This window comes from Sceloporus occidentalis, unplaced genomic scaffold, assembly GCF_023333645.1.
Source record: "Sceloporus occidentalis isolate IW3139 unplaced genomic scaffold, rSceOcc1.0.p SCAF_16, whole genome shotgun sequence".
NCBI lineage: Eukaryota > Metazoa > Chordata > Lepidosauria > Squamata > Phrynosomatidae > Sceloporus > Sceloporus occidentalis.
The window spans coordinates 3,635,534-3,657,835 of record NW_028316996.1 but is presented as its reverse complement, the minus strand read 5'-3'; the positions used below and the strand labels follow the sequence as shown (position 1 = coordinate 3,657,835).

General features: G+C 35.9%; 1 protein-coding gene across 1 annotated transcript in view; it reads left to right on the top strand.

Moving 5' to 3' along the window:
* Positions 1–2,682: 2,682 nt before the first annotated feature.
* LOC149302949 (putative histone-lysine N-methyltransferase PRDM6) overlaps positions 2,683–22,302 on the top strand; it is a 59,501-nt gene continuing 39,881 nt past the window's right edge. Inside the window, exons 1-2 of the mRNA XM_089481916.1 lie at positions 2,683–3,136; positions 15,851–16,158. Coding sequence (XP_089338042.1) covers positions 2,683–3,136; positions 15,851–16,158 — 762 coding nt within the window. The remainder of the gene's footprint in view (positions 3,137–15,850; positions 16,159–22,302) is intronic.

Below are 22,302 nucleotides of genomic sequence, written 5' to 3'. Positions count from 1 at the left end.
GCACCCAGTAAGTTAGAATTTACCATCACTCTACCCTCTGGGCTATACTTTACGACTGTGATATGGTTTAACTCCCTGTGTCCCAAGACAGTGCTCATCTGCTGTCTGTCCCCTTCTACCAAATCATCACACCATTCTTTTAAGTAGAAATGTATTGGTTTGCTTTAATATACCAGTACAAATGTATTTTATTACCAGTACAAACAATCTCATTGCAATAATGTAACCATGCAAAAAGTCTGCAGTAAACTTACACATAGTATTAACACATTAAACGCTTTAACTGGATAACAAGCTTTTGTGGAAGAGTTAAGTCATTACACTCAAAGGGTTAATCTAAATTGTCTTAAGAAGAAAATACATACAGTATTTAAACAATTTCTTGATAAAGCAAAGACTCATTTTTGCTCCATTCTATATGTAATTCATTTATTTTTTTTATATCCTGGCACATAATTACGTTTAAAATAAAAAAGGCAAAAATGTAATTTAATGATCAAATACATAAAATTTATATTATTTGATTTTTTTGCACTGTTACCATTTAACTTTTATTAATTCTATTTTTTAAATGTCAAAGTTTTTATTTTTGTTATTTAAAAATTCGATGGATTTATGTAAAAAGCGAATTTTAGGGAAAGCAGATTGATGGAGAAGAGATTTAAGAAGCTGTGAGGGCTGACATTATCAGGTTGATCTAAGTTATTAGTGGTCTTTTACTTGCAGAAAATCCGTCTTTTCCAGGCTCTGTTTTCCTTGGTCATCGGTGTTATCAATCCGTGCTGAGGATGACTGATGACCTTGTCAAAATAAAGCAGTCGAAACGTTTCTACAAGTCGCTTTGTTCGTATTCTTGTAAAACTTTCCGGCCGCATACACCAACAGACCCCAAACACAGTCCCAGTTCCAAGTAATTTCTCAGGGAAGCGATACTAACTGGGATCATAAACTGGGAGGCTGTAGATTGCGTAAGGAGCGCTAAATGCGATCATTCGTTAACGCAGCTAGAGATTTTTGCAAGGGATACTGATCGACATGAATTTAAAATTTTGTTAACGATAAATTAGGAAATTTTAGGCGTTTTTGTGTCTCTACACAAGGAAAGATTTAAGGATCATTCGTTAATATAACCTAACCACTTTTAAGGTGAATATTTAGAAGAACAATTAAATCTTAGTTATTAGACAGGGGATGACTAGCAACACAATTGTAACATATGTCACACGGATTCACAAGATGATTCTGCAGATGCCTCTAACATGTGTTATCGATCATGGTTAACTGATAGGGGATAGGGATTATAATTCCGAATTTAAATTTCGCAAATATATATATATATATATATATAATTCTTCTTATTATGTTTATTTTTAATACCTTATTAACTGTATTATATACATTTGCAATGGTATAGATTTCTGTTAGATTACCTCCAGTAGAATAAATAACGGTTCTGTTTCCCTAAACCTGAAAGTAAAACAATGTTATAAAATGTTCTTTGTATAACAACATTGATATATACATTGATTTTTTTTTAACCTTTTCCAATCAACAAGGGAAATATACGGTAATTTGAAATTCGTGTTCCCTTATTGTCTTTAAAAATATTTGCCTCAGTATTGTTTTAAAATTATTAGCTATTATTCTGGGCACAGGGATAATCTCTGGCTGTGTTCACATACAGATGTAAGCATTTGTGATTACTCCAATATCTATCTATCTATCTATCTATCTATCTATCTATCTATCTATCTATCTATCTATCTAGAAACATCAGATCTGATATCATTGCTGGCTCTCACCGCTGGCTGGGCTGCAGAGCTTGCAGTCTGCATACATTGCCTGGAGCAGACAGACTGGTCGTGTTTTAAAGGGTTAAGCTCCCCTCGCCCCCCGTGCCTCCCCTCACTGTGGGGCTGTAGACACAGACACTTGTGTTTGGTGCTGTACAGCCCACGTGTGCAGCAGGAGTGTGCCAGAGAGCAGCAAAGCACACAGCACTGCACAGTGTGATCAGAGCCTGCCCAGCGATCGCACAGCCCGCAGACTCCCACCACCCCTAGCTCGCTCTGGATACCCCCGGCACAGATCTGGACCTTTTCAGCCTCCTCGGAGATATTTCTTGGAAGGATCACCACCAGGTAAGTACATAGGGCGGAAATATAAGTTGTTTGGGTTGTGAAGGAGCACAGGAGCTGCATATATACTGCTGACTTCTATATGCCTGCATTACAACAGATTGTCACATACACAGCTATACTAACAGCATGCACAGTATCTGGGGTTTTTTCTTCCTTAAACCCGTGTACTGCAATCACAAAGTACTACTTCAGTTATAACTAATTATAACCAACACACATCACGACGTGTTTTGGCTTACATATTGCTGTATCAGCCTGGCTGGACTGATGAGTTGATACACAGTAACGTAAACAATACATGGATGTAACTTGTGTATTTGGAGCAATACTTTGGGTCTTTGTCTCCTGGTTGTGTATACATACAATGTAATGCAATCACATTACCCTTCATGTATATGATGACAGTTCCCAGATCTTGAACACATACTATTGGGTCGAATGGGATGTCACATTTATTAACCCTTTATACTCTGTGGAGATCATGGGCTGCATGTTGATGGTTTGCTGGACTCAGGCTTTGTTGTGTGTTTAGGTCCTGGCCATGCTGAAGCCTGGAGAAGCTGGAGGATCTGCCTTCCTCAAGGTGGACCCAGTATACCTACAGCACTGGCAGCAACTGTTCCCCCAGGGCCATGTGAAGAGTACAGTCCTCAGCCACTTACCCCATCCTGAGAGGCCTGACCTCGCCACAGACAGCCTCCGACTGCGGCCAGCTTCCCTCTCCTCCACCTCATCCTCCAGCTCCTCCACCCCGTCTTCTGCACCCCCTGCCCATGCCTCTCTGGCCGGGATCACCGCAATACCCCCTATTATTGGAGCCCTTCCTGGCACTGAGCTCGCAGCACCCCAAAGAAAGGAGTTAGGGGGCCACAAGTTCACCGAGGGGTCACCCAGCCACTTCCAGTGCAGCCCTGAGGAGTTGGACTACTATCTGTATGGACAGCAAAGGATGGAGATCATCCCTCTCAGCAACCCCACCAGTGACCCCAATAACCGTATGTACGACAGAAATACACACTAACACTCTAAGCCAGAGGGTTCAACACAAATACAAGCAATAATGCTCACATTACTGGGCACCTGTAAGGTACAAGCCTACAGGTGGAGGAATGAGAGTGACATTTCTAAACCTTTATAATGGGGAAGGTAGAATGATCTATTTAGTGCCTTGTTAAACTTTTGTGTTTTTTAAGTACCACAAAAGTATATATATATATATATATATATATATATATATATATCCGCTGCCATGGACAACATTCAACATTGATACTAGAAACGTTATATCGTATTACTTATTCTTACAATGTTTTATTTGTTGTTACTGTTTTATTTGTTATTACTTAGTTTTGAACCGATGCGAAACATTTTTGTTGAATGTCATATGTTAAATAGACAGTTATATAGAAGTCTTTGTATCATATAGAAACATTGGATATGAAGTTAACAGATATATAATTAACGCTTTGTGTCACTAAAGTTTGAATTGTGTCTTTGGGGAAAATAAGAAGTGACACATTTATGGCAGGTCCATCATAATATGAACTACCAGTCTCAGTATGCTCAGACAACACAATGGATGCTGGCCTAGTTCTAATTAGCCGAGTACGGGTTGTGTCAAGTATTACTGAGCTGTCACAAAATATACATTAGGCAGAATAAAACCAGCAAAGCTTTAATATTTAGTATGCTTGTTTTTATATGCATTATTATGGTCTTTTTTACTGACCCAGGTTTGCTTTTTACATGTTAATTATTCGGTAATTTTTACAAGAATTTGGCTAGTCTTCAGAGGGTCTTTTCGTTTTTATTAGTAATTTGAACTTAAGTATTTTAAAAAAATATCCATATAATAATAATAATAATAACGTGGCAATATGCTCAAATAGTTAATAAAGGCATGTATGCATTTTATGATCACTATATATAATTTGGTATTCTTCTAGGAAATCTAGATTTATAGAATTTTGCAGGATATTTTCAGTCCTTTTGAATCTTCGGAAAAAATCACTTATTTCGCTTAAGTAGAAATAAAAAAAATCTGCAAAGACTATACAACAGAATATATTATTATAAAAGTTTCTTTTTATTCATATTTTCAATCCAATCGGCAATTTATATTTTGAGGGGTATCTGATTATGATCAATACCAATTTTAACTAAAGTTAGTAAACAAACAATATATATATGAGCGAACGTAACATACTTTGCTCTATAAAAGTTTGGAAAAAAGACTGAATTACTATTTTCTTAGATAAATCTTATTTTATTTAGAAACTTTTCAAGTCATAGTGGAGTCGATGTAAAGATATCGGACAAATCGATTCTTAACGTTGTATTTTGTATAATGTTAACAGTAACCCAATAACACCAGCTAATCACCAATTAATCTCCTTTAATCAGATAAAAACAATGTATTAAGAATAAATGTATTATGTTACTCTATAGCAATCTGGTATTACTATATAGTATCTTGACTCAAAACAAAACAAAAAAGCATAGCTGCTTAATACGATTAATATACTAATAAATAGCATTTCCAAAAAATAAAGACAAGAAATAAAAACTATAATATCTAGGATATATATTTTTAAAAAAAATCCTTAAAAACATTTAAAATGCCCGATTTACTGAAAACTTTCACTAAAAGTGGAACTTAACTGGAGATGCAGTCAGTATTAGTGAAGGCTGGATTTAACTGTAAAGTATCATATTATCATTTAACTATATATATATATATATATATATATATATATATATACTCGAACTACTTGGGAATATATTGGCGGAAAATAATTCATGATCTATGACAGATTTCTGGAAATGTAGTATTTAGGACAGCAAAATAACTACATTATAAAACATATATATATACATCCGATGGGCTGTCAAAGATAGTAAACTGGTAGCAGATCATGTTGACATATCATGGGTCACATATCATTTTCATCACAGTGAATTGAGGCAAAAGAGATCATCTCATATAATATCATTATATATTATATATAACATTCCGTTTATAAAGCACCAGCAGATTCCGTAGCGCTGTTGCTATCATTCTATCTCTTCAACTCACTGGAAGTAATCTAGCAAGTTTTTGATGACCGCTCTTTTGAACAGGGCCCTTCTTACGTTTTGTTCGTTGAAGTCCAAATTGTTATCTGAAGCACTATTTGTTATGTCCCATTCACCCTTTGTACAGCGCTGCGGAATATGATAGCGCTGTATAAATCAAGCAATAATAATAATAATGACCGTCGATGGGTCAGCGAATCGGTATTAAATTGAATCAGTGATGTTAGCTAGTGCAAAGCTATATGGGCTCACATATTCAAAAATAACAATAATAATAATAATAATTTAATGTTTAATAATGTATTATTATTGTTATTATTATTATTACTATTATTTATGAATCATAAGGAAACAAGACTATATATTGCTCAGAAAAAGCGCCATGATAGAGTCAGGCAAGTCATATTTTGGGGTAGGAATATGGTTATAAGTGGGTGTTTTTCATGGTTTCTGCAGGGGCGAAAGGGTTAATTCTTACACAGGCATTAGATCCTTAACTATGGAGCCGCTGGATATAAGTGAGGCTTAGGGGCAGATCCGATACTTCTGATCAATCAGTGGCTGGTAACGCTACGGTGCTGCAGGATGATCTCAGACTCCTCTCCCCAGCGCTGCCCATACCTCAGATATACCGCTCTGTACATGCTATAATAGGGAGAGCACATCCGTAAGATGTTGACTACAACTCCCATCAGCCCTGCATACAAGCTCTTATCTCACTCATTAGGCTCAATGTGCAGGATAACATTTGTTCTGGGTCAGTATGAGTATTCTTCACCATAATGTTTTGGTGCTGCCAAAAATCATGGATTACACAGAGGTATGATGATGGGGGTTACTTTGCACCCTCCCTCCAACCCTACACAGTATATTCAGTCATATATTAGATTGAGGTTAGAAAAGGTGGTGGCTGTTTATTTAAGGTGATAAAATGGTCCATCAGCAGTAATCTCCATCGATATGTGCCACTAGGAGATGAAGGATGAGGGGACAAGCCACAATTAATTGCCCTATAGTTTTGTTAGAGAGAGTGGAGCCAGCACAGAGGCAGCATCGATCCCAGCTCCCAGGTCCTATTCATCATCTGTACATTGTATATGGGGGTCTCTGAGGGGCAGGGAGCATGGATTATACACACAATATTCTCGTTTTAACCTTCTCACACTGACATCAAACATTTTATTCATTAATACAATCAATCCTAGCAAAAGTCCCATCCACACATGCATTTTATTTCATTTTCCTTAAAATTTCTTTTATTTTTGTGATAAAACATCAATAAATTCCTGTATAAAGAAATTATGTTATCGGGTTTACAGGAGATTTATAATGAGAAAGAACCGACATTAATACATTTAGTATACCATTGTGACCATTTAATAACTTCTTTATATATTTAATATTCATATTCTATATTATAGTATGATACTTTTCTATACACAGTAATAGTATGACTATACGATCATTATGATGTACCATTGTATGTGGATTTAAACAGTGACATCTTGTAACATAGAAAAAGGATGTAAAAGTAGATTGTGAAATACAGAACATTAATGTACATAGCAGGTAGGTATAGGATAATAAAGTATAAAACCATAATTTGGCATATAGTGAAATTAATAGAATATTAAATGTCAATTATATAACATTACATAGATATACAATACAGGCAGTTAAAAATGCAGATGAATATATTGTTATGTGGTGAACATAAATAACATTATAACATTTTATATATATATATATATATATATATCCTTTAAAGGTTACAGGACAGCATTCTAGCTACAGAAATTGCAACATTTTAAATAATATTATTCTGTACTGATATAAATAGTAATTTGAATTGAATCAGCGTTGAATGATAAACCAAAATAAAGAACATTATAAAGAATTACTTATAGGTAAAATAATGTCGCAACTTGTCACTAAAGCATACTATCTATGTATGGTATGCAGTTCTATGTAAAGTGGAGTGGCTGCAGTCTGGGGTGGAGGGCTATCTCCTAACCCATACATGTGTCCCGGTGTCCCTAGGTGTGAGCTTACATATCAGATGTCCATTCTAACAGGTAGAATTGTAATGAATGGAGCTTAACGATATGTTAACTGGTTTCTGAAGATGCTTCCAAATGAGAAACACACACATATGTAATTCCTTATAAGTTACATACAGTGTTTTTACAGAGTTTCAAAATCTTTTCTGTAAAAAAAAATAAAAAAAAATTTAGCCTTTAAAAATCCTTTAGGCGCCAGGTGCATCTGGATAATATGTTAGCAACAAAACTATGGTGAATGAAAGAGATTTTTGTAAAATATTACAATAGCAACAAAAAAATGCTATTATTAGTTGCTATGGCAATACGACCACTTTTAACACTTTTGCATCAGAATCACATTTTATACATAACCCTAATTGATTTTTGACCAGTAGCAGCCCCTTAATGACTTAAGGCCTCAGTACATTGGCCGCACTGTACCGATGGCGGCTCAGACTCTGATTAGCCCTGCTCCTAATTAGCGATGCATTTACATCTCATGTTCTCCCTCCGCATCCCACAGTAGTTTTGGTGGCCTTTTCATCCCATTTCATTTGCATTTACTTGTACAAAGAGGATGTATAAAAAGATCACATAAAAATGCATGCAGTTCTACAGAATACTGAACTATACGTTTCAATGTCATATTATCAATACTTCACCAGATCAATAATTTATGTTACAAATTGGCAAATGCTTTAATTCATATTCCACCCCTACTCCTATGTAGACAATCTTATTTTTATATGTCCCTATAAAATAGGATGATGTGGACGGACAGGCTCACTTCCTTCATCGTTAGCTGATACTCATGAAAACGTGTAAAAATAAAGAATGACAAAAATATTACATTCTGTCCTCTAGTACAATGCAACAAGCCTGATTACTGCTTAACGACTAAGGAAAGGGTGTTATTCATTCATTCACGTCGGGCATCTGAGTTAGGGTATGTCTGCCCTCTATTAATACATTAAAGTAACTCTGCATTAGGGTCTGACATATTCAAAGAGACTGTATGGGTATTCCAGTAGCAGAGATGGTTTAAGCAAATACTTTTTTTGTGTATACAATGTACATAATGGCGTGCTGCACGCAGTGGGTGAAAGCAAATATTCAGCGGGGTAAATGATTCCGGGCATATTGGTAAATTATAAACTTTTTGCTCCAAAAATACAAAACAATTCCTGCATCTATGTACAGTATAACTGTAAAGTGATAAATGGTTTGCAGTATAAACATTATCTGGAAATACTATAGGATCTCAATATATATAGCTTGGAGGAAAGAGGAGACAGGCGATGCGATGGAAACATTTAAATACTTAAAGGAAATTAACAAAGTGCAAGAGGAGAGTTTATTCCAAAGAAGGAGAAGTGTTAGAACAAGATGTCACAATCTAAAATTAGAAGGTTTTTATGTAATGTAAGGATGTTTTAATTTACTGAGAGGGTGGTAGATAAATGGAACAGTTTCCCAGCAGACATGGTAAAGGCTAACACTGTATGTAAATACCAAGACCAATGACTGAGTAAGGCCTGAGTCGTTACATGGGCAGATGAGCTGAATGGTTCTTATCTGCCTTTTATGTAACACAAATACCCCTAGTATATGATAAAAGAGAAACCATGCTGTTTATTAGCCTGTTTTAAAATCTGATATAGTTGGTATCAGATCAATGAATTCTCTTTAGAACAATATAAGGTTTCAGGGTGGTCTAAAATAAAGGCCCGGCCAGGAATGTTCTAAATTATAGCCACGGCTCTGTATAGTATAAAGATGTGTTTCTCAAATACAATACATATGGATGACATACATCCTGTGCCACAACACTTCTGCCTGAACACACGTGCGATTTAGTGGACGGGTCTACATCCGTTATTGATCTACACAAAAACTTTAAAACTCTCTTAAGTGGATAATCGGAGAAGATGGTGATCATTTTCATTGTGGGTAGAGCTAATCTTTGGTTGTGCTCTGATTAGTGTTGGTTCCCAGAAGGGCAACTCCAAGAAGACAAGGGGAGTGATTTTAGGAACAACCTGTCCAGGGTTACATTTGAAGAATGTCAAAAGACATGAGACATCCGTGAGCATGCAGAGGAGCTTAGCATGTGCAGAGTTGACTGGAGGCCCACAAATCACGTGCTTTTCTTTTAGAAAATCAATCTTGGTCCTGAGGGAACAAAAGGTGAGATAAACATCAGGTAAAAGTGTGGACAGGACACCAATAGGCCTCATCAACTTATCATTCAAAGCATGAGCAGCGCTTTATGGAAGTGTCCAGTTTCCATTGTGAAAAATGTGACCATTATGGTTTCCTGAGGCTTGCAGTAAGAGCGAGGGTCACCTCCCAATAAGGCACCCATTCCGGGAAGGCCTGTTGAGAAATTTTCTTTCATGCCAATTAAGGAAAATTCATATTACAGAGATATATTTTCTATCATCGTATATTGTCATATTGGGTGAGAAGTCTACAGAGTCGCACCGTTATCAGTTTATCACAGGCTATACAATCCAGCTCTGTGATAAAGTACGGGGATTCTTTTGACTGATAATGTAGGGCAGCATTTTTGTAATATGTCTGATAAATAGCCCCCTATGGATCAGGATCATATGAAACCGAATCAATTGGTTGAGCGGCCTTTACATTGTAGAATTGTATTTGACAGTCCTTAACCCTCTCCATGCCTGCAGTACGTGGTTCCAGGGCCGGCCCGACAATGGAGCCGAGTGGGGCAACTGCTCCAGGCGGCACTTTTGAAGAGGAGGCACTTTGCCGCCCCAAGCCCTTTTTTTTTTTAAAGCGAAGAGAGAGAAAGGGGCGTCGAGTGGATTTCGCTTACCAAGCTGTCAGTACCCGCTCGGCGCCCCTCGCTCTCTCCTCTGCGGCGAGTCTTCCTGTTCGGTCTCGGTGCCGGCTTGTAATGCTGAGTGCCGGAAGATTTCCGGCGCTCAGCATTACAAGCCGGCACCGAGACCGAACAGGGAGACTTGCCGCAGGACTGCTGAAAGGTAAGTACAAGGGAGAGGGGGGTGGGCGGCGGCAGGGACGGAGGGAGAGGAAGGGTAGATAATGGGGGGGCGGCAGGGACGGAGGGAGAGGAAGGGTAGATAAGGGGGGGGCGGCAGGGACGGAGGGAGAGGAAGGGTAGATAAGGGGGGGGGGCGGCAGGGACGGAGGGAGAGGAAGGGTAGATAAGGGGGGGGCGGCAGGGACGGAGGGAGAGGAAGGGTAGATAAGGGGGGGCGGCATTTTAAAATTCGCCCCAGGCGGCATTTTGCCTTGGGTCGGCCCTGCGTGGTTCAGGTTAATGTACATGTTCGGAGAAGCAAATCTGGACTCACATTACACTGTCAGCAAATTAACCCTATTACTGATAGAATGGTCTTGTATGTATTAACATATTAATTGCCAGAATAATATGATTTGTGAGATTGCAAAATATTCTGGTATTTTACAGCCTTGCCACCATTTTCCCCTTAAAAATTAATAAATTCATTGTATATTAATACAGTTACCAACATTGTAACCAATCACTTCTAAATTTCTACTGCTGACAACTTTTCATGGCATTTTATACCGATCTATATGATATTTTATATCATAATGAGCTTTATATTTACTTTTATCTTGCTGGATCCAAAAAACCAACATATTCTATAAAAATATATCCAGCTCTGCAAATAGAAAACCACTTGATTTTTTTTATGCTCTGTTCTATATGTGTTTTAGGCCATGCTTTCCTCTTTCTGCTGCCAACATTATAAGGTGATCAGCCGGTGATCACTCAGTTCAAGATGTATCAGTATAGTTATCTAGTATAGAAAACTCTAGTTAGTCCATTTAAAGATAAGCTAAGGATCGGTATTGATTCAATTATAGATCCGTATATTCTTATAAGAAGGCAGAGAAAGACGTTACCTTTGATTTAGACAGTAAGCAAATTATGTGGAATTAACAGAACAAAATCTTATTTAATTCATAAAATAATGGCAAACACAAAAATATCAGAGCATATTGCCAACTAATATAATACCCAAGTTCTTACAGGAACATTAGAAGTGTGTCCGTATATTACATGGTTTGGTATTAAATTTTTCTGCATAATCGTAATATTACATTTAGGCCTGTATGTATTGATTAAAAATCTTGGCGTTTTATTGGTTGTTATTTGATTGGTTTATAAATGTGGAAATTTAATCCTAGTATTCTTCATTTACATAAGGGGTGTCAAGTTCCATTCCATGAGGGTTATAGACATGCCAGAATTTTAATATAACATATGCCACATTGCCTAGTGATGCACATCAGTAATTGATTAATTATAGCCTTTGAGGACCAAGTTTGACATCCGTAATTAGTAACAACCACTCAATTATATTTTGTATGTAACATAAAAATAGTGAAATATTATTTTTGTCTTTTATTCAGCGTGTTTACATTTTTTAGAAACCATGAGGCCAGTGCATCGACTTATCTTGCGAAATACTGTTATTAGTTCCTTTATAAAATATCAACAAATCCTATAGCGGTGTTCATTGACGAGACACACCATACGAGTATATGGTGAGATTCAAAGCATGTAAGGGGAGAACAGAGCTGTTTGGTACACGTTTACAATCTATAATAAAAAAAAGTGCTAATTCCTCTAAACATAAATTAACAAAAAGGAAAGAAAATCTATTCCTAGACTTGTAGACTTTTTAAACGATTTTGAAATTCCATAATAAAAAGCCGTGAGAACAGGTTTTACATTTACAAATAAGATTATATGCAGATATATTGATATACAATGTTTCTTAAGGACAGAAACAGATTTTTATTTTATTTTATATATGTATGTATATATATATACATTTTTTATATACATATATATATATATATAACTTTTTTATGTTTGATTGTAACTAGCAAGTGTAACAAAATGTATATAAACTGCAGTAACATTCTCAGATCAGTTATTTTTATATTCTTTAGAACGCTCATATCTAAATCTATTTTAAATTTTTAAAGGCGTTTAATAATCAACAGCATTTATATTATCTATCTATCTATCTATCTATCTATAAAATTATTTTAGCTACATATTTATCATATTTTCATGAACAGATATCTATTTTTTTATCTTTCTTGTAGGAAAATATGCCTAATCTCATCATATGTCATGCAAAGCTGTCTGTGCTCTGGCTAATAGGAGACTGGCAGATAATAATTCAGGAGCTATATGGTTAGAGAACTGGAATTTCAAAAGCATTAGTATCTTATATTAAATCCACACTTAAGTGGGATGTAAATAGCTATGGACATAAACTTGTTCACTCAGACATAGCTTTTTAAAGTATTGGCCACAGTTCCCATGCACAGGAAGGAATTGCATCACTCTATGCCTTTCGGTGCTCAAAATAGTTGAATATATACAACGGGTTAGACGCTCTGACCTTAACACAGTCTTAAAGAAAAACTACAACAATCATGTGCACTTTGGAACATGAGCCTAGACTGTCCCTTTAACATATACATGTTCATTAAATACATTTTTTAAGCAAATAACAGAGTAAAATAAAAACCACCACAAAATTGGCAATACACATTTTTCGAGTCTGCAAAACGGTACAATCTCAATATTTTTTTTTCATAACAAAAACTCTTATATTACGCCTCTTACATATTTACTTATTTCCAGTCCGCACTAATTAATTCTGTAGTCTGTGATTTGAGAATGTACATATATATACGTGACATATGTACGTTTTAAAGATGGTCGTCTTTTATGCTTATTGTTTACAAAACAGGAACAAAACCAAATCTTGATTGCCTTGCTAGTCCAATAACTTTATTGTTTTTTTATCAAATGTTTTTGCTTGCATGAGTTTCAAATTCAAAGCACACAGAGAGTTCTGTGATGGCGGGTGTATGGGGACCTTTTCAGAATGAAAACACTGCTCCTTGTGTTTGGTGGACAGGACACCTCTGAAACCTTATCATGTGGTGATGGGTGATAGGCAAGGTTTCTAGACCTGCTGAGTTGGCAGCTTTCATTCATTAAACCAGTTATACTTTTTGGATTAAATTAAATGTAATAGTATATTAGGTGAAGGTGAGTCCATCAATGCTCAGCCCATAGAGTAATAATACAAAGTTCCTCTTAGTGATCTGAGTCACCTCAGCACATCTAGAAACACGATCAGCCGCAGCACTTCATACTTGGCCTTTTACACAGGCTGCCAGCGCCTTCCCAATTATAACAGTTTTTTTATGTGGACACCTGTCACTAACAAGTACATTGAGAAGAGCAATGGATTTCACCAAGGCCTCTCAACAGGCCTCAAGGGACGGACACTGACATTTGATCACTATTGACCTGAGCAGGATTGGACAGAAGTGCTTTCATTTGCCATACATGTTGTCAGTAAAAGCGATTATTTTAAGTCATTATAGCAACCTTTCTGCATGTGTTGTTTTTGAATCATTGTATCAACAAAGTAGATTCCATAATTACAACGGTATGGAATATTGTTATGCACAAATTACCCAAATGCATATAAATAGATATACCTTGTGTTTCCTTGTTATGATGAGCCAATTGGCTTTGTGTTGTAATATTTAGGTCCTGAAATCCTCCCTTCTCTTTTATACCGTATAGCAATTACTTATACAAGAAATATGTCTTTCCATATTTTTTTTTCGTTGTGCTTCCAGGATTTATTTCCTTTTCTCCTTCAATATCAGATTTAAATATTGGTAAAATAAGCAACCAGTATTACCACCAAATGCTGCAGTTTTAGTGATTGCATACCCTACATCACAGCTGATCTGTGTTTGGAGGGTATGACAGGAGGTGGGATGGGGGGCCAGCCCTAGAGGTGGGCATAGTTATGGCACAGTCACCCAGCAGCCTTACAGGACGAGCCACCATGCAGCACTTGCATGATGGCCACATAGGAGCTGCATTGGAGGTCTGTTCTTCAACAGTCAGGAGAGAACAGGAGCCCTGACCAGTCAATAATCCCCGCCGTACTCTCCAGTTCACATGATGAATTCGGGATTATTATTTCCATTTTTTTCTCATTGCTATTTGGACATCCAAGCAATAAGTTTGCATTATCAGCAATCCTAAAGTTATGTACCTGATAGAAGGCGGTGGTAAGGTAAATTCATTAGCAAACTGTGGAAAGAATCTATAAGATCACTGTTTATTTAAATGTTTTATTTTATTGAACTGCCAAACTTCTAATTCAATTCAAAGAACAATTTGCCAATTCAAAGAACAATTTGCCACATGTACAAGATAAATAGCACCTCCAGTCCAAGCCAAAGCTCCATGTCTTGTAAACTCATTCTGGCCAAGTGTAGGCCAATTGGCCTCATAGTTATGATATGTTTTCACATAAATAGCATTGATTTTCATTATGTCTGTTTTCCAAAGGTGCCTACTGCACTAGTTTACCATCAGCTGTATTTGTTTTACATCCATCGCTATATCAATTTCCTTCTAAATTCTGTAAAAAAAAAAAAATCATTTGAGAGATACTTGGGCCCCATAGTGACAAAATGTAGAATATTTCAATACAAACATTCTGTCTGAAAATATTTGTAGATGGATGACTTTTATATTATATGCGTAGACAACATGTCTCCGAGAGAACCATTAATAACCAGGAATTTATACAGTAAAAACCTAATTAAATTCAGTAGAACCTCATTCTTTATGGAAATATACTCCTTCATATAATGCAGTGAAACACAAAATAATAATTCTTAGTCTCCGAGTTCTTTTGTTACATACTCTCATATGACTTTACAGTGTGCTCTGCAATTAGCTGAATGCATTGAACAGAAATGGAATGTTTAAAGGTTACTTATAATGGGTCAAATACTAGCTTGTGTTATTACTGTATCAATGAATCATTGGAACTGCTGGCCTTTATACTATTCTCCAAAAGTTATTTATTCCATGGACACCAATCTGCTTCCTATGGAAAGTGCGTATCAGGTACATCGACACCATAAACAGATTTTGCATGAAAGCCATAGATGAGATAGAGGTAAAAAGTAGCAGACAATGGTCACAAAAAGTGACAGACTGCTGTGTTAGCAGTATTACCATTTAGTTATGCCTCCTTCCTTTAACCCACCAATAAAAATGCCAGATTTGCCTGTTGAAAAGTGTCTCCAATATAAATTGCACGGCTGGATTCTCATTGAAGGACCTTGCTAGTTCATATAAATAAATAATTGCAGATTTATAGACATACATTCAAATGGATATCCTGGTGCCATTAAGTTACTGGTGGGCCATAAGCAGCACTTCTTAGCATGGACCTCTCCAATCTAATTATTGTAGTTATCCTTCATTTCTTTAGGGAAAAAGCTCCCAAAATGTAATCCTTGAAGCTATGGATGAAGTAGGGATGTGATCTGATTTCACTCAGCATGTAATACAGAATAAAATGGTTGAATTATTTAAATTATATGATATATATTCATATGCTGTGCAAAAAGTCAGCATATTGTTTTAGATATTTATGAAGTTTCATAATACCTTATAAATATGCATTTATAGATTTGTATTTTCCTATTTCTGCATTGCAGGTTGTGACATGTGTGCTGATAACCGTAATGGAGAATGTCCCATGCATGGACCACTCCACTCCTTGCGGCGCCTAGTTGGCACCAGTAGCACTACATCAGTGGCTCCTCCACCAGAGATACCAGAATGGTTGCGTGACCTTCCACGAGAGGTGTGTCTATGCACCAGCACTGTTCCAGGTCTAGCTTACGGCATCTGCGCAGCTCAAAGGATCCAACAAGGCACATGGATTGGGCCGTTCCAAGGGGCCCTTGTGTCACCTGATCAAGTGCAGGCAGGAGCCATCCGAAACACACAACACCTCTGGGAAGTAAGTTCATGATTTAACTGACTTGTTGCCTTTTTCAAATAGTTTATTCAACAAAATGCACGTGCAACTGAATAAATTGGTTAATTTAATACACACTTCCACTGACAATTTATATAGAAAATAGTAGACATGTGCACAAGGACCAAAAATGATTGTAAATTTTTTTTTTCATTTTGTTTTGGGTCATTCACAGTAATACATCGTAACATAGTAATTTAGGTCGAAAAAAAGAGCATCAAATTCAACCCTGCTCATCAAAATCCTGCTTTTGATACAAAAAGAGGGGGATCCTTCTTATCTCAAAAAGACAATCAGATTTTACCTTGGATTAGGAAGCTCTAAAATATTAATGTTTATTCTATAACGTATAGCCTTTTTGAAGTCATCCATTGCATATGATAGCACCACCTCTCTTGGCAGTGAAATATATATAATTATTGCCCTAACTGGAAAGAATCCGTTCCTTTGTTGTGTATGGAATTTGGGCTCTCCCAGTCTCAGGGGATGACCTATTCTTATTTGTACATTTCTATTAATGAACAGTTCACTGTATAATTATATAATGTTATAATATCCCCTTTAAGATATTGTTTTTGTAGCATATATAGATGCAACTTATTTTAGTCCCTCTTTATAACTCTGAATTATTACTTTTGTAGCCCTCCTTTGTACCTTTTCTAGTTCCATAATATCCTTTTAAAGGTCCGGTGCCCAGGATTTCTCCGTATACTCAAGGTGAGGTCTTACCATTGACTTGTAAAGAGGCAAGATGATATTCTCCTCTATTTTATACATGCCAATGGCATATTGGCCTTTGCAGCTGCTGACTGGCATTGCACACTGTTGCTAAATCTGTTGTCTACAATTATTCCTAAATCCTTCTTCTTAGCAGTCTTTCCCAGGGAGATACCATGTAAAGTTTATGTTGCATTGGTATTTTTTTCCCATGATGTATACCTTTACATTTGTAACATTCGGTTTTTTTTTCGACATCCATCCTCGTTTTACAAATGCACGAATTTGCCAACATTCATTCAAATTACAATTGAGTCAATGCTAGAGAGAAATCTATAACATGTAATTGAAAAGCAATCATTGCATACATTGCAATAAGAAATAGACATACAAATCAGAGATATATAGACCTAGAAACATATTTTGTTACTTTGTTTGTCTTGACATTTTTTGGATGTTCAAAAATTTATATTTTTCACTGTTACTAAAATTAAGTGGAAAAGTGGTTGGTTTGGAGTATTGAATAGCAGTTCAAATTCCGAGAAACTAGTTTAATAGGAAAAGATTTCTTGAGCCAGGAACTCAATTCAGAAGAAATCTGTCTTGTTATCAGAGTTGCTAATTTACTGCTTACAGCTTTCTGTTTCCGATTTCAATATTTAAACACAGTATCTGCACCTATCCAAGCATTGTTACAATTCACTACATGTATAAAAATCTACCTGTCAGTTCCTTTGCACTACAGTAAAACTCCTCTGATCTTTGAAGTGCATGGAATAAACAAATTTTGTCATTAATATACTCAGACAATGGTGGCCATATACAAACAAAAAAGTAGTGGTATATTGATACACAATTAAAGTAGCTCTATATTCCACACAATGCAAAGAAGGCGCTTGTCTGGATTGACCTAATGAGAGTAGTTTCTCCTGCTTTCCGCACATCTTTATACAAACATTTCCCAGTTCTTGTCTATAGTTTGCCATATACACTTTTTTATTTTTATTTTGCGGAAGAAAGAGAAAAATTAAAGGAAAATCAAATCATCAACAAATAAAAAAAAAAAAAAGAGAATATTAAAATACACACAGACACACACACATATATATATATATATATATATATATATATAGCAAGAGCATATGTGATATGAGAAATGTCATTTTTGTTAATGCTCCATTTCTCAAAGATTTAAAGTGTCACGTGCTGTATAGGAGCACAAATACAACCTTGATTTGTTTTAAGGAAAAACAGTGTGAGACTTAAGCAAACATTCACTCTGGATACACAACATTATTGCCAACAATACTTTTATGCCTTATGAAAATTCCTGGTCATTTTCATTTTGAAGTAATGGGAACAATCCTTCTCTAATGTTTGTGCAATGTACGGCAGAAACTTTCTCAGCAATTAGGTATTATGGATGAGTGTGAGATAATTTTCCCCTTATGCGTTTGCTAATAAAGAATTGAAAAGGCACATTTGATTCCAGCATGTAGGAAAACATTATCTCAGTTATTAATGTGCCTTTATTCCCAAGAGATAAATTAATCTAGTTGCACATGGTTTCCCCGTTCTGCTTAACATCACAGTTTTATAGGACTAGACTTCAGGAATGCATGCTCTGTAAGCCGACATTTCTATGGGGAAAAAATCCGGAAGTTGAACAAGAAAAATAACTTTAGACTAATTGAATAGTTTTGCAAACTCTAAATGCATTTAACCATATTTTGATACATCCATACTGACATGTATCAAGTGCTGAATTTGTTATATAAGTAAGGCATGAATCTAGAGAACCATTATTTGAGGACATGAGCTGTGGGAGAGGAGCTTAACGGTGGCTCTATGCACTCCCACATATGCCTTGCACACATTTTACACATAATTGTCATATGTTTCACATATTTATTTATTTTTCAGTGAAATAGTACTCCGTGTCACCTAAAAACTGTCCACGCCATGTATTTTTTCAGATTTTTTAAAAATAAATATGCATGGCTCCTTTAGTCCAGTTTATTTTATATTTTATTACAACCTACTCTATCTGCTTTCCATTAAAATAATCAATTCATTTATTTAACACGTTCTCTGATTGTGTCATACAGGTTTGTTCCATTTTTTGTTTCGGATTTGAGCTCTCGAAAACCATGTAAAAATAATATTCTGAGCCTTGAATGATTTGCATCATGGATGCCCTTATCACAGTCAAATAACCAGTGTCATGAAATCAGTGCTATGTAAAAAAGGATTTATTATATATTGGTAATTTATATATCCATTGTGAATTTGTGAACACATGGTCATTGTTTTTATTAGAATTTCAGATACATTATAATAACTAATAATAATAATAATAATAATAAATAAGCTTGAAGAATTTGTGTACATTGATAACATGCTTAATCTGAATTTGTAGGTACTCAGGTAAAAAAATACGCAGAACAGGGTCCATCAATGATGGAGAAGAATGTGGAGACTCAGCCAAAGCTGTGTCCAAGTTCACCTCACTTGACCTATCTCATATCAATCCAGTTGGTACATCCCTAAGCAAATCACTCTTTTACTAAATAAGTGGCATGACCACACACACACGTTATTATTCTACAAATGCGGGAAGATAGCATAAAATGTACGTTTTACACTTATCTCATGCAACCAAATTCTTAAACTATGCACTAATATTTTGTTTCTTTAGTAAGTAAACAATATTCTGTTTCCTACCAAATACCATTAATGTTTGAAATTAACAGGATTTTAAGTGTTTTGTGGCCTCACGGGAAGTACCCTCCTAAGGGCTGCACATACCACTGGTTCAGAAATATTGGCCTAAGTGGTATTACCCAGAATTCCATTTTGTAATTCAATCATGATAAGATGTCGCACATTGAAAAATGTGTAAGGAAAAACAGTTTGTCATTCCTCGGCTACTATAAATTGGATCTAGACATACCCATTTCATCAAAACAACTTGTCCAGTACATATATATATATATATATATATATATATATATATAATTCTGCTTTACGTAAATTACTTTGCTGTCTTTACATCCCTGTGTAGATGTTACATGTCTTTTATTCAATATATTATATTATGCTCATAGCTATTTTGAGATCACGTTTAAAACACTAAAGATTATTGATATTTAAGTTAATCAAAATAGTGTATAATAAAAGAATTATCTAGTGTGTGCTTTAATGTTTGCTTGGTTTTTTTTTAACAAGAAAGAAAGATATATACATACTTTGGGTTTTATGATTATTGGTAACAAACCTAGAAACAAGATATATTGATTTTAAAGAATGTCAATAAGAAATGCAAGGCGCATGTGTTTCTTTCTTTCTTTCTTTGCAGATGAAACACGAACCAAGCAACTGTTTATTACAGACAATTGAAAGGCATGACTATTTAAGATCAATTATATTATTTTAATGATTACATTAAAGAGATGGATTGTTATTGCTTCCAATTACCTTCTGCCTGTTCTCTCTTACAGGCATTGCAATGAGCTGCTTTCTCTACAATGCAGATTTCTTGCAGCAATAGTCATAATTTTCCCTTACCTATAGCAGCTTATCAGTGAGTTACTTTACAATTAATCAAAGTATATGAAGGCATGCCAGACCCTTTCAATCTAAAGTTAATGTCAATTCAGTATGAAATCTTAAAATATTTTTTTTATCAGTTCCATACATGGATACATCTTCAATAGAATTAATACATAATATTGCACTTTAGTCCATAGGTAAAGCCAATGAACATTTACATCATTAATCAATTAATATTAGGAGACTCCGATTTTGGATTACAAATTGGAATTATGTTTTTTAATAGCCTTTGAGTGCAGGCTATATAAAGGTAGCCCTTGTAATCTTACGAGCCCATGCAAGGAACCAAGTCCTCTCTCGATCATCTTTAATACAAATTAGTCACTCGAGGAATATTCCATCTTTGGGACCTAGAAAGACCCCAGAAACATTTTCACTTTATTATTACAAACATTATTCTTTGGGGCAAAAATATGGTTAAACTGCATGTTAGCAAGTTTACAATTGTGATATTGAATGTAAATTAGAATTGTCCTTGCTGTATTATCTATAAAGCCTTCTTGCCCTTCTCTTATTTTATCTGCCATGTATTTGCTACCTTTATTATTACACGTGTGGCAGGGGCTGACCCTCTGTCATGTCTATGAAGGCCTCCATCCCCAACCTAATAGCTCTAGGCCTGATTTACTAGCTATAATAAGGGCGGAGGGTCAAACAGTTGTCAGGCAGCCTTCACATTGCCTGCTTGAAGGCTGTTAACACAAATCTTTTCAATGGAAATTTACAGCCACCACCACTGACAGGGGCCAATCAGCGCACCATAAATGTCAGGTTACACAGATTGAGCAGTAAGCAAAGCACTGACAGTTTACCAGTTCCTCAAATCAATTGCTTAAATTCACATATGACTATCATTTTTTTTCAGTTAATGAAGCCATCTCACCGAACATGAAGGAGAATTGTTTGGAACAGATGTAATGTCTGGAAAGTTAAATGTATTTAAGCGTAATAGTACAGTGGCAGTAGAGGACAAAGCAATAGGCCTTTGAAGCTGACTCCTTTAGCATTCTAGAGTTTAAGTAATGATTTAGAACAAAACGTTGCTTCAACTACCACTAAGACATTTACAGATGAAGAGGTCTAGTCTTTTCACCTATATATATATATATATATATATATATATATATATATATATATATACTGATAACAGCCCTGAATTTGCTAGGACAGTCTTGCCAACAAAACTTATATCTCAACTATTGCCTTTCCCTGCAAACATTTAATGCATTGGGACTGTTGAACACTAAGCATACACAATGTCCAAATTGCCACTGGCCATGCTAGAAAAAGCGAGGATTGGTATTGTAATGCAGCCAGACTAATGTGGTAAGACTAACACATGAACTCATGTATAATGATGTTCCAGTGTAGTCTAGTTTCACAACCTGTTGGTAAATGCTCTTTCCAAGGCATAACCCAGGGCAGTGCCACCAGCCACACTCTTTGCACCGCCGTCCTTATTGCTGAGTGTGGGCTATGACAACATATCCCAGCGCTCTGCCTTTTTACTGATGTGTGGCACCAGGCAGAAATGACTATAGAGGCTGTGCCGACTTGGCACTGTCCTCCATGGTGTTAATTAGCTGGGGAGACCAGTGATCTCTCTTTTAACTGCCCCCTACAGCAGTGGCACCACACCAGACCTCTGTCTTGCATGTGACGGGATGGAGCTTTACAATGTATAGCAATTAGCAAAGTGTAAGTAGAGAAAGGCTTGCATCTCTTATCTATCAGTTATGTGCTATCACTGTGTGTTGAGTGGAAACTTGTACAGGATGAACACATGTGGGATTGGAT